Raw genomic sequence first — 13,151 nt, 5'->3', positions numbered from 1 at the left:
ACGTTGAATGTTAATTTGCGTTTTATTGGCCACCGATGCACGTCATTGGACATGAAAGCAAACATTTTAAAAGATTTCAGGGCTGTTCTGTGTCTTGGTGGTTAAATTTAAAAGGAGCTGTCTCTCTTAACGCAGCTTGCATCTTCTCCGCCTTAAAAATTGGATCCTAAAGAAACATTTTTCAAACAAATTGAAAAATGCCAAAGATAAAGTTTGGCTAAAAACCTTACCAGTTGACCTCTTTTTGTGACAGTGTGTACAATCGGCTTTGCAGGTGCCTTTCTGCCATGCACCTGCTCTTTGCTTGCGGTAGGCTTATCTTGATTGTGTGGGCTAGTCTGTTAACAGGTGGGTGATTCTGCTGTGTCGTCTGTAGCTGGACAAAGTCGCCTTCTGATCCCCTCTAACCCTCTGGTATCCCAATAAAAGCAACGAGAGACTCGCAAAGATGGTAGACATTGCGTTCCCCGGGTGGATTGACTTGCCTTCCAGGAAAATAAACTAGGTGTTCTTTGAATAGATGCTATGAACAAAGGATGGAGGCTGCGTCTTGAGCACACAGCTGATTAGGGAGCTGCTTGCGGAGGGTGCGTGCCAGCCTGCTGACAACTGCAGGCTTGGGCGATTCAACACGATTAGATCTCCAGGTAAAGTAAGAAAGTCTTCCTTACACTTTTCAGAAGCATTAGTCCTACTTCAATGAGCATATTGACTTCTCTACAGCAGTGCTCAGAAGTGGACTTGTAATGGGGGATGCCACTGGTCGCAGGCTAGGGTTTATAGCAAGAAGGCTCCCAAGTCCTGTCCCAACAAACAGAGTACCTGTTTCGTGAACAACCCTGCTTATGAGCGGCCCGCTATTTCTATCGAAGCATTTGTCCCTTGTGTCTCTTAGAATCATAGAGTCGGAAGGGACCACCAGGGTCATCTAGTCCAACCCCCTGCACACTGCAGGAAATTCACAACTACCTCCTCCACACACTCCCAGTGAACCCCTACTCCATGCCCAGAAGATGGCCAAGATGCCCTCCATCTCATGATCTGCCCAACGGCATAGAATCTTGACTGTTAACTCCTGCCTTGATACATATTGCCACTGACGAGCGGCACATTACTTGCGAATGTGTGTCATAGCTCTTGGCACTTTGACAAAAAGGCTTAAAATGCAGGGTAGTAATTTTCATAAACTCAGTTTTTTATGCATCCCTTACCTCTCCGTAAGGGCAAAGTGATCCCCTTGATAACATATTAATACAATTGGAAGTTTCTCAAAGGGAAGCTGTTGTAGCTTATCCTGTGGTGACCTTCTCTCTTTAGCCTTCCAGCTTTAGTTTAACTTACGCATTCGCTGACCTTTGCTATGGAAACGATACAGAAACACACAAACAACTTGGCAGAGTTTCCTCCACAAAGCGGTGGGTAGTGTGTCACAGTATACAGTTACTAGCGGAGGGTTTTTAGAGGTCAGTAGTGACAGCGTGCTGTAACTTTTTCATTATTTATAACATTCTGTGTTACTCCTAGCGTGAAGAGTGCTATGGTTATGTTTACAGAATGAACTTTTGTTCTTTCACATATGGGCATGTTTATATTTGACTGCAGCAGATGCTGGTAGTAAATATAAATATGCTTTAAAGTCTTCCCCTTTTTGTAATATTATACTTCTAGCTCTTCATCCCTCAACTACCAGTCTAATTTACTATCTTTGCATAAAGGACATGTGGTTGTATATTCACCGGGGTGGCATTAATGTCAGTAGACTAATATAACTTAATATTCATTGGGGTAGTTTAGGCCACAGTTAATCAGTGGGTGATGTCTTGGTCTTTAGAGAAGGGTAACCAGCTGCTGGTTATCATTTTTAGCAGAGTTATGCATTTTCTTTCTGGCCGACTTCTTAGGGAGAAAAGTGGAACTCACCACTGAACTTTTCCACTTAGTTGGGTGTTTGTGTAGCCTGGAAGGACTGGGGAGCAGAACAGTCTCTCAAAACAACAGTTCCAGATTTAATATGTGAAAAAATGGATTATAAACATTTAAAAACTCTTCAAAAGAATCTGCCCAAAGAAATGAACAATAAACGCATTGGTTCAAAATAGAAAATTTGACACAGTTGATCATCCTTGCGTGCATGATTCTAGCCATCCGCTCACATGTTCTGGGTTTCAGCTGCCGACAAGTTCAGAGTCCCCCCTCCCTTCTCTAAGGTTCCTTGGAATTTTGTTCTTAGTCCTTTCCTATACTGTCCCCAGGTGACCTTATTGAATCCCATGGTTTTCAGTATTGCCTACATGCTAGTGACATCCATAGAAAGAAACATACATTTCTAATCTGGACCTTTCCCTTCTCGCCAGTTCTGAATATTGTGTGTGTGTGTTAAGTGCCATCAAGTCACTTCCGACTCATGGCGACCTATGAATCAGTGTCTTCCAAAATGTCCTGTCTTTGATAGCCTTGCTCTGATTATTACCACCTCTAATTTCTATCACACCCTCAAACTCATAAGTCTAAGCAACTCCTTTTGGGTGGACAGAGTATTTATTATGAACCCTGTTAAGTAAGCTACAGGCTGGGCTTTATATCCTTCTTCTTTCTGCCTTGTTCTTCACGTTCAGTCTGCTGTCAACAATGTTAGTACTTCTGGTTGCTTGGCTCATGAGCTTGTCGTCTCCTGGGTTTGGCTGATGGAATATTCTTCTTGCCTTCACATGGAAGGAGCCCTGAACCATGCATGGGAAGCTAATACTGCAACTTTCCCCTTGAATGATGTTGCCCGTCCCAGAAACTGAGCACTGATGTGGAGAAGAATTGCAGCATAGGTTCCCCCTCACATGACCTGTGCTTCTCATGTTACCGTAGTGGCACAGGATTGAACCGTGGTGCTGGTGTAACATGAGAGAGGAACCTCAGTAATGAGAACATCATGGGTCAAAATGTCCCCCAAATGTTCTCAAAATAAGTATTGTTATTTGGCTAACGATTTCATTTTTAGAAGAACTTTATCATAACCCTTGTAGGTACATACCAGGAATTTCAGCTAAGCAATATCTTATCAAGGTTGTGGTTAATTGTATTAAATACACAATTGGAGTCATATGCCTAAGAATCAAATTCTCTTTTGCTCTGACCTGCGTATAAGCTCACCATGGTATCAGTTCTGCATTAAAGATTAGGCCTCAAAAGATTTTTGTCTTTCAGTAGGTGTTCCAAACCATGGAGGTTTGGGAACACACTGGCTGATGGCACCTCCTCCCCCCTTTTGTGTGTGCTGATTCCTGCCATTTCCTGATATTCTCTGGCCTCACTTTGCCGTGATATCCACACTGAGCAACTGATGTGTGGTCAGCTGGGCAGCCCCGCGGGGCCCAGAAAACAGCAGGGTGCTTCTGATGGCCTGGCAGAAAGTAAACATGGGCAGGGCAGAAGTGGTGTGCCATTGCTGATGGAGGGGTAGGGCCTAACCCGGCCGCTAGGGCCTTTAAAGGCTGGCAACAGGCAGGCGGGTGAAGGACAGAGGCTGGAAGAGGCTATGGGCTGCTGACAGAAAGAGAAGACAGGATCAGACGAGCCCAACGTGGTGCCAGATGGGCCTGGGGAGGCGGCAGCTCAGCAGGAGCATCTAAGTGCTCAGGAAGAGGGAGATCCCCTGGGCCACAGAGCAGGAGAGCCCATTACAGGCCAGTTAAGGTCTGTAGGGTGTAGGGTGGCTTAACTGAAGTTCCAGAAGAGGCCATTGGGGCCGAGAGAACCTCTGGGAGAGGAAGCAAGGGGATTGGCTCTTGAGGAAGATTCCAGCCAGGCCTATAGACTTACCAGGGAGACAGTTGCCACCAAGGAGGTGGAAGGCATGGAGGTTGTGAGGGATCCATGCGTTGTTGTGCAGCAAAGGGAGTCGGGATTAAGGGACAAGAGGATCTGTGCCAGGCCCTGGAGGAACCAGTGGGAACCTGGTCTGAGGCCACCTGGAAGCTTGACACTATGGTTAGAGCTAACCCCGAAACCATGATTTGACATGACTTTGGGGTTAACACTATCCATAGTTCCCTGATTTGAATGTTAACAGCAGCAGAGCAATGTGGAAATGTAAGAAATGAGAGACGGGTGGTAGGGGAGGAGAGAACATAACGAGCCTTTTCCAGGTCCCAGTCTTCCAAGCGACGGTTTGAAGAGTCATCATAGCTGACCCGTGGAGCTTTGTTCTTGCTGAAAAATGACTCATTGAACTCCTTCGCAGTGGCAGTTGCTTAGAGTAAATACGGCTCCATTGCTTTGTGTGGCAGAAAACCTGTGCTTTACATGCCTGTTAAGTGTGTGCTAAATGACTTCACTTTAAGTTCAATTGTGGGAGAAAAAAAATGAGAGAAGGCATTCTTTTTTCACTGTTACTATATTTTGATGTCAAAGCTAGAAAGAAATTTCAAGTTCCTAGTTGGCCACCATGGAGTGGGAGGGTTGATATAAGAGAGAGAATGCACACTTTGTAAAAATGAGACAGCTGTATAAACATAATGCATTTTTAAGAGTCTCTCTTGCTATAACTTCTTCTGGACGGTTTTAAAAATTATTCCATTGGTAGAATTCACATGGGAAGTGTTGTGTTGGAATTAGGAACTCACTTGGGAAGAGTTTTATACTGGAATTTGGAAAACGTTGCTGAGCGGTGAGCTGGCAGTAGTCTGACATTCTGCTCTTGCCTATTTCTTGAAAAGTGGATTTTCAATTGTGACAACACATTTCCTCAGGGATAGGCATTCCTGTGGAACTGATCCTAAATTTAAATAGTAAGTTTTCCTCTTGCTAGTTGCTGATGAAGAGTTGCTACCAGTATGCCTTACTCATAAGCATATCAGTGAGTGCTCTCCTGTGAAGTTTCTGAGTTTAATAAACATGATAATATGCATAAAAGATTCACAGAGAAAATATGTGTGGACATTTTGAAATTCTTGAGTTAGGCTTAAGTCAAAAGAGAGCAGTTCAGTCTCTGAGGTCAAGAAAATTATAGTGGGTGTATTGCTGAATATTTTAATGGCAACTACTTCACTGCAGTAGTACAGTTATAATGCAGGGAGAACTACATGTTATGGGAGTCTCTGTTTCCAGCTCTTCTTTCCGCTTAATTCTAATAAAAGGCAGAATTGGTGAGCCGTGTGGAGGGGAGGTTAACTGTTCCCCTGTCTACTTATTTTTCTTGCAAAAGAGCCTAGGTTTGTTTTTTTTATCTCAAGTCCCCCCCCCCCCCCCATACTCACAGTCCAGAAATAAGTTTGGTTAGAGAAAAACCATGGCAGGGGGGAGTGGGGGAGAGTGCTGGGGGAGCATTTATTAGTGTATACTTGGGCGCAGGAAGGGTTAAGGAGACTCTGCTCACATGCAGGTTCTTCCCTACAAATGTCTCCTTTCACTTTTGTTATTGCTGCACGCTTGCTTTTGGGAATGTAAATTTGCTGCATTGTTCCTCTCTAAGCTATAAGATGAAGTGGAAGGAGTGTTAAAAATGTATTTGAAGAGCAACATGTCACCAGTTATTGGGGCTGCATGGGGAACGCACCGTGTGTTACAGTTCCAACTTGGTTAGATGCTTAATTATCTTATTTGTGCTTAATTTTAGGTTTTCTTCTGTGGTTTATCATTAGTTTACTCTGTTTCAGTGAAGTAAGGTTTAATCTGATGCAAGTTGCTTGTTATAAGAAGTAGTTCATGGTTTTGGTTTTACAAGTGGGGTCCTGCAATACTTGCAGGGGGCTCTCTGTCCCCTTCTTAGCTTGCTTCTCCCCCCCCCCCCCCCAATTGCTGGGCATATAGTTCTCCCAGGAAACCCCCCACCCAACCATTTCTGCTGGGCCTAGTGGGGCTTGTAGTCTCCATTGCTGGGCCCACCACAGTTTCTCCCCCGCCACAATCGCTGTTGCTGGGGCTGCCAAGGCTCTCAACAACCCCCACACACTGTTGCAGCTTCCAAAACTGGGCCTGGTGTGCTTCCCAGCCTCTGTCGCTAGGCCCATTATGGCTCCTTTCACCCCTTGTCTCTTCTGGTGTTGGTGAGCCCAGCATGGCTCCCAGCCTCTGCTGCCGGGCCCACCGGCACTCCCTTACCTGCCCTCAACATTGTTGCCGTCGCCTGGAGGAGGAGATAGGTGTATTGTTTGCTCGTGCCCAGACAACACTTTTGTTTGGGGGGGATTAAACCCACCAATGTATTTTTTTAACTTTCAGGTTTTCTGCAAACCTAGAGAGTGCCCCCAAGTTTGCAGAAGAATATGTTTTTTAGTCAGCGTGGCCCCAATCTGCTGAGTTAGATATCCCCAGTTTGGACCACACTTGCCTATTAGATTATAAGATGATGCTTTAATCCTTCATGTTGTTAGTGATCACAAAGGAACATAAAATGAAAATTCTCCACTTTTGCACCTATGTCACTTCATACTCATAGAATCATAGAGTTGGAAGGGACCACCAGGGTCATCTAGTCCAACCCCCTGTACACTGCAGGAAATTCACAACTACCTCCCCCCCACAACCCCAGTGACCCCTACTCCATGCCCAGAAGATGGCTAAGGTGCCTTCCTTCTCATCATCTCCATATATACTCCATGATACTCCGTGTATCCTTCTATAAGATTTGATCGTGCCATGCCATTTCAGATTTCTTCACCCCCTTCAACTAGTTTAAATTTAAGGGATTCATTAAGAGAGTAGTGAGGTTAGTAAGTCCCCAATTAGAGAGAGAGGTGAGAATAGAGTGAAACGCTCAGTGCCCAAGGTATTAAGCTCCTATGGTAGCCCAGTATAGTGAGCTTTCATTTAACACAAAGGGTCCTTAAACGTTGGTACAGCAGTTAAGGATAAGGTTATGTTAGCACTGAGTGTATATTCATAGCTTTATGAAGGTTTGTTGAAGAGAAAAGGTACGTAAGTAAGCTGTTGGGTCTGTGGAAATTAATGGGCACATCCAGTCCCAGTTACCTCTCCTGTGTATGAGTAGCTGTATTCCAGTCTTGAAGATAATCCTTTATATCCTGCTTCGATCATTGGCTAAAGTATGTAATTATGCCAATAAAGGTATGTGTATGTATGTGTGATAATCCTTTATCCAGTTTCATATTTTGTACATCAACTCAAGTTCCTTGTCGCATCTCATTTTTTTAAAAAAACCATGATATAATTTGGTTTTATTTGCCAGACTAGTAAAGTCCTTTTCACAAGAGCAGGAAGGGGGTAAATGCAAGCCTGTTCCATGGTTGTCGTCCCAGGTCAGTACTAAGTCCTTCTAGCCAACATAATGCCTTAAAATACTGGGGAATAAATAGTATGCACCACAGTGAATTTCACAAGCGCAGTGCATTAAATGGCAGTTAATTTAAGATTAGTACAGTTGATACAGCACATTGCTGCTTCCTTAAAATATCCTAGTTTATAACATCATGTTCTCAGCAGCTGTTGGAGTTTGCAAAAAAAGAAAAAAAGAGTGGTGGTAAGGCCAGACTCCTTCATAAAGTGTTAAAGTGCTATTTCTCTTATCTGGGCCAGTTCACAGAGATGACCTTCCTGCCAAGTAGCAGCTTTCCTCCACTGTAACTTTGTGATGAAATCGACATAAAACTTGGCTTCATGGAGGAGTTTATTTAGCTCCTTGCTTATTCGTTCCTCGATAACTTGGATTTTGAGATCCCACTTTTTCCCGAGTGGGGACCCCAAGTGGCTTACATAATTTCCGTTTTATCCTCACAACAACTCTGTGAGGTAGGTTAGGGTGAGTTTGTCTGACTGGCCCAAGCTTCCATGGCACAAGTGAGGATTCAAACCTGGGTGTCCTAGGTACTAATTTGACACTCTTAACCAGTTCACCGCACTGGCTCTCCACTGGTTGTGGATATCATCTATTTAAAATGGCATATATTTTGTGAGCCAGGAAGTTCCTGATTCAGATTCCCCCCCCCTGCAGTGTTCTCACTAGAAGTTGTGATAAATAGTGGCTGTTCCCTCAGCCCTAGCTTCCTTTTTACCATAAGGGGATACTTAAAATAATTTTGTATCTCACATGGTCATTGCTAGGATTGCTAAAAGCATATGGGTAGCCCTCTCAACATTCTAAAACAGGGTGCCTTTTACAGTTTTACAGTTAAAGAACTAAACTCAAACTTCAGAGATCAACGAAGCCAGTATAAGAGCCTTTTTGCCAAATTGAAACTATATAGCTTAACGTTAATGATAACTGACATGTTGATCTATAAAGTTTCTGCAGCCCAAACACTGGTTTTTGCCAGTCATTTATTAGGAATCAGGGCACACAAGGTTTCACAATGGGTGGTGGATAACACAGGAACACCCTGCTCAACTGTTTTAATGCTCATGATTTGCACTTGGATTTTAGGCCACTGTTCGCCTCTGTCATTCCTCTGTCTGAGAAGCATCTTTAAGAAGCTGTTTATTCCCATAAAAATCTTTGCCTGCCTTTCCCGTCACATCATGGTTATCCTATTATCCTGTTTGCCTTTCCAATATACCTTAATGACTGAATATTCTTTTTGAAAGAGCAATACATAGGGTTCTTTTGCATCAAGTCGCAGCCGACTTATAGTGACCCCGTAGGGTTTTCAAGGCAAGAGACGTTGATAGGTGGTTTGCCATTGCCTGCCTCTGTGTGGTGACCCTGGTTTTCCTTGGTGGCCTTCCATCCAAATACTAAACAGGGCCAACCCTACTTACCTTCCAAAATCTGATGAGATCAGGCTAGCCTGGGCTATCTAGGTCAAGGTATACCAAGTCACATTTGCCTCTAAAGCAACAGGTTACAGAGCCCTGGTCTAAAGTGTTGTGTAAGTGTAAAGTATTATTTATTGAAAAATCATGTGTAAAATTTCAAGTAATGGGATGTACAAAAAGATAACTGAACATTTTTTAAAGGAAGTTATGTATTGAACTGCATTTCAAATTCAGCTGCTTGCATAATACACCCTTTTATATTTGGCCTTATTGGAGTAAAAATCTGCTTTTCTGTGACTTATCTTTAGAACCTTTGTTTTACAAAAAAAATATTGTCCAAGCACCAAGTAATGCAAGTTAACATTTGCATCTTTCTTTTTATCAGCTCCTGGGTTACAGTGAAAAACCAGTAAACCTACAGATGTTCATTGGGACTGCAGATGATCGCTACTTAAGGCCACATGCCTTCTACCAGGTGCACAGAATCACAGGGAAAACGGTTGCTACTGCTAGCCAAGAAATAATTATTACCAGCACAAAGGTCTTGGAAATTCCACTGCTTCCTGAAAACAATATGTCAGCCAGGTATGTTGGAAGACTTTTTCATGCAAATTGGTAAATCGTAGCCTAGGTTTGTCAGTTGCCAAGTTTGAGGGTGAGTCACTGGCTGGGATCTCTTACGAAAACTGCTATTCTCAGCTTCCTTTTTGGATCAGCTTCTCTTGGGTCACTTCATTTCTACAAAGTTCTTTCTAGTTTAATGCAAGAATTTTGGATTGCCTTCCTAAGTCTAAAACAAAAAAACAAACAAAAAACCCTGTGCCCTATTGCATTTTTGTTAAAAATTATGCCTTTATCTAGGAGTGCTTCAAATGCCACAGGGCTGTTGCTTCAGTTGAATTGACATTGTGGCAAACTTCTGTTTGTGGCAGCATGAGTACAGCTTATTTGCTGTTCCTGCAAGTTACTTCCCTATGTGTTTTGTGTGTGGATCATCCTGGTTTGGGATCCTACTGTGAAGCATCCTGATTTGGGAAACCTTCAACAAAAAGACTCCCAATCTTTTGTCCAGATGTGAATATCTCAGCAAATTAGTTCTTGTTTCCTGCCCGTAAACTGATTAAACCAACTTAACCACAGTGATTCTTTGCTTTTTTACGTCCACAGATAACACTTTGAGAATCAAAGTGTTGCAGCAAAAGTTTAAAGTCATTTTTTTTGTAGGAAGGAATGTTCAGTTTTAGTGAGAAATATTTGCACATTTCACTGACCATGTGCAGTTTAATGTTTGCAAATCATCTGTGGCATTTTCATAGTGGCCCCTAGACCAGTGATGGTGAACCTTTTAGAGACCGAGTGCCCAAACTGCAACCCAAAACCCGCTTATTTATCGCCAAGTGCCAATACGGCAATTTAACCTGAATACTGAGGTTTTAGTTTAGAAAAAACAACTCATACATTCACATATTTTGCGTTAAAAGAAAAACACAATGATACAAACAACTTTTTATTGAAAGGTAAAAGTTTGCATTTGGCATGCATCTCTCCAGGACTCGTCCTCTTCTCGGCCACCGGACATTATTGTACATAAGTAAACAATTATACTGTGCCTGAACCTCCTCAAGAAGTGCTTGAAACTGTCGACAATTCAGAGGACGAGCCATGATGTAACTCACCATTTTTGTGACATCTTTGAGGACATCGTCAAATTTTTTGAACAATTAATGTGATTTTTGCTGTTGTGTGCATGCCGATAATTTGTCTACCCTTGGCTTATACTTTGTAAGTTTGAGAGCAACACATGCAGCACTCAGGTCATCTGTTAGCCTGTTTCTGGTGTCAGATTTGATATAATTCAAAGCTGAAAACAGCTGCTCACAAGCATAAGATGATCCAAACAAAGTAAGGAAAGCAATCCCAAGTGCTTTCATTGACTTAAAATTATTTGGCAGAGAATTCCACACTTTAAGGATTTCATTTTCAGAACTAACTGTGCTGTTGGTTCTTGTAGGTTATCCGGGCTGTGTAACCGTGGTCTGGTATTTTCTTTGCTGACGTTTCGCCAGCAGCTGTGGCAGGCATCTTCAGAGGAGTAACACTGAAGGACAGTGTCTCTCAGTGTCAAGTGTGTAGGAAGAGTAATATATAGTCAGAAGGGGGTCGGGTTTGAGCTGAGTCATTGTCCTGCAAAGTATTAAAGGTAATGTGCAAATCATTGTCCTGTAAGTATCAAGATAATGTGCTAATGAGGGTGTGGTGTGTTAATGTGGAACCATTGTATCCTGAAGTGATCCGTTAACATGTGGAATCCAAGGCTAATCCGCATGGCTATTGTGGACTGTAGTCTTTGTTAGTCTGGAGGTTTTCAGGACAGGAAGCCAAGCCTTATTCATTCTTAAACTCTCTTTTCTGTTAAAGTTGTGCTGATGTTTATGAATTTCAATGGCTTCTCTGTGCAATCTGACAAAATAGTTGGTAGAATTGTCCAGTATTTCAGTGTCTTGGAATAAGACCCTGTGTCCTGTTTGGGTCAGTCCATGTTCAGCCTCTGCTGATTTCTCAGGTTGGCCAAGTCTGCAGTATCTTTCATGTTCTTTTATCCTTGTTTGTATGTATGCTGCGTTGTGTGGTCCCGATGTAAACCTGTCCACAACTGCAAGGTATACGATATACTCCTGCAGAGGTGAGGGGGTCTCTTTTGTCTTTTGCTGATCGTAGCATCTGTTGTATTTTCTTGGTGGGTTTAAACACTGTTTGTGTTTTTTCAAAAGTTTTTCCATCCTATTAGTGACTCCTTTAATAAATGGCAAGAATACCTTTCCTATGGGAGACTGTTTTTCCTGAGTTTTCTGATTTTTGTTTGGTTTAATGGCCCTTCTGATTTCATTTCTGGAAAAGGTGTTTGCTAGCAGTGTGTGATTTAGATGATTAGTTTCTTCCTTGAGAAACTGTGGTTCACAGATCCATCTTACACGGTCCATTAATGTTTTGATTATTCCTCTTTTCGGTCGGGGGTGATGGTTGGAGTTTCTGTGTAAGTAGCGATCTGTGTGAGTTGGTTTCCGGTAGACCTTGTGACCTGACTGAAGGTTTGTTTTAAGGATGACAAGGGTATCAACAAATGGGAGTTTACCCTCAATTTCTTTTTCCATGGTAAACTGAATGTTTGGATGGATATTATTGAGATGGTTTAGAAAGTCCATTATTTTTTCTTCACCATGGCTCCAAATAGTAAATGTATCATCCATGAAAGGTATTCTTGCCATTTATTAAAGGAGTCACTGATAGGATGGAAAAACTTTTGAAAAAACATAACCTACAAACAGTGTTTAAACCAACCAAGAAAATACAACAGATGCTATGATCAGCAAAAGACAAAAGAGACCCCCTCACCTCTGCAGGAGTATATCGTATACCTTGCAGTTGTGAACATGTTTACATCGGGACCACACAACAAAGCATACAAACAAGGATAAAAGAACGTGAAAGATACTTCAGACTTGGCCAACCTGAGAAATCAGCAGTGGCTGAACATGGACTGACCCAAACAGGACACAGGGTCTTATTCCAAGACACTGAAATACTGGACAATTCTACCAACTATTTTGTCAGATTGCACAGAGAAGCCATTGAAATTCATAAACATCAGCACAACTTTAACAGAAAAGAAGAGAGTTTAAGAATGAATAAGGCTTGGCTTCCTGTCCTGAAAACCTCCAGACTAACAAAGACTACAGTCCACAATAGCCATGCGGATTAGCCTTGGATTCCACATATTAACGGATCACTTCAGGATCCAATGGTTCCACATTAACACACCACACCCTCATTAGCACATTATCTTGATACTTACAGGACAATGAATTGCACATTACCTTTAATACTTTGCAGGACAATGACTCAGCTCAAACCCGACCCCCTTCTGACTATATATTACTCTTCCTACACACTTGACACTGAGAGACACTGTCCTTCAGTGTTACTCCTCTGAAGATGCTTGCCACAGCTGCTGGTGAAACGTCAGGAAAGAACACGGTTACACAGCCCGGATAACCTACAAGAACCAATGAACTCTGACCGTGAAAGCCTTCGACAATAACTGTGCTGTCCTTTGGCATCCCTTCCATCTTCTCAAGTGTTTCACGCAGGTCATAGAATTTGTTTTTTCAAATAGAGTTTCTTGAAATTCTATTAGCTCCATTTCCAGATTTTCTAAATCTAACCAGTGTAGGCAGGAAAGATCAAGTTCTTCAAATTTGGCTTTATCTGGAGAAGTAAGAAAACACAGGGTTGTCTCCATCTTACGGAACTGTAAAAATCTGTTACTAAAATTCACCTTTTCAGCTGCTACAATGCTAGAAAATTCCTTGTAGATTTCCTGATGGCTTGTAGGATTGTCTGCAAATGTTGTAGAATTTTCTAAATGCTTTTTTAGACGGGCGGGCCCC

At 42.4% G+C, this 13,151-nt stretch overlaps 1 protein-coding gene across 1 annotated transcript in view; it reads left to right on the top strand.

Annotated features, from left to right (window-relative positions):
- The window catches only part of NFATC3 (nuclear factor of activated T cells 3), a 66,989-nt gene that overhangs the window by 33,964 nt on the left and 19,874 nt on the right, over positions 1–13,151 (top strand). The window contains exon 4 of the mRNA XM_056862520.1: positions 9,089–9,288. Within this exon, the coding sequence (XP_056718498.1) occupies positions 9,089–9,288 (200 nt within the window). The remainder of the gene's footprint in view (positions 1–9,088; positions 9,289–13,151) is intronic.

Source organism: Euleptes europaea, chromosome 17, assembly GCF_029931775.1.
Source record: "Euleptes europaea isolate rEulEur1 chromosome 17, rEulEur1.hap1, whole genome shotgun sequence".
In the NCBI taxonomy this organism is placed as follows: Eukaryota; Metazoa; Chordata; class Lepidosauria; order Squamata; family Sphaerodactylidae; genus Euleptes; species Euleptes europaea.
Note: the sequence above shows the minus strand (reverse complement) of the source record. Positions and strands in the feature narration are given on the sequence as shown.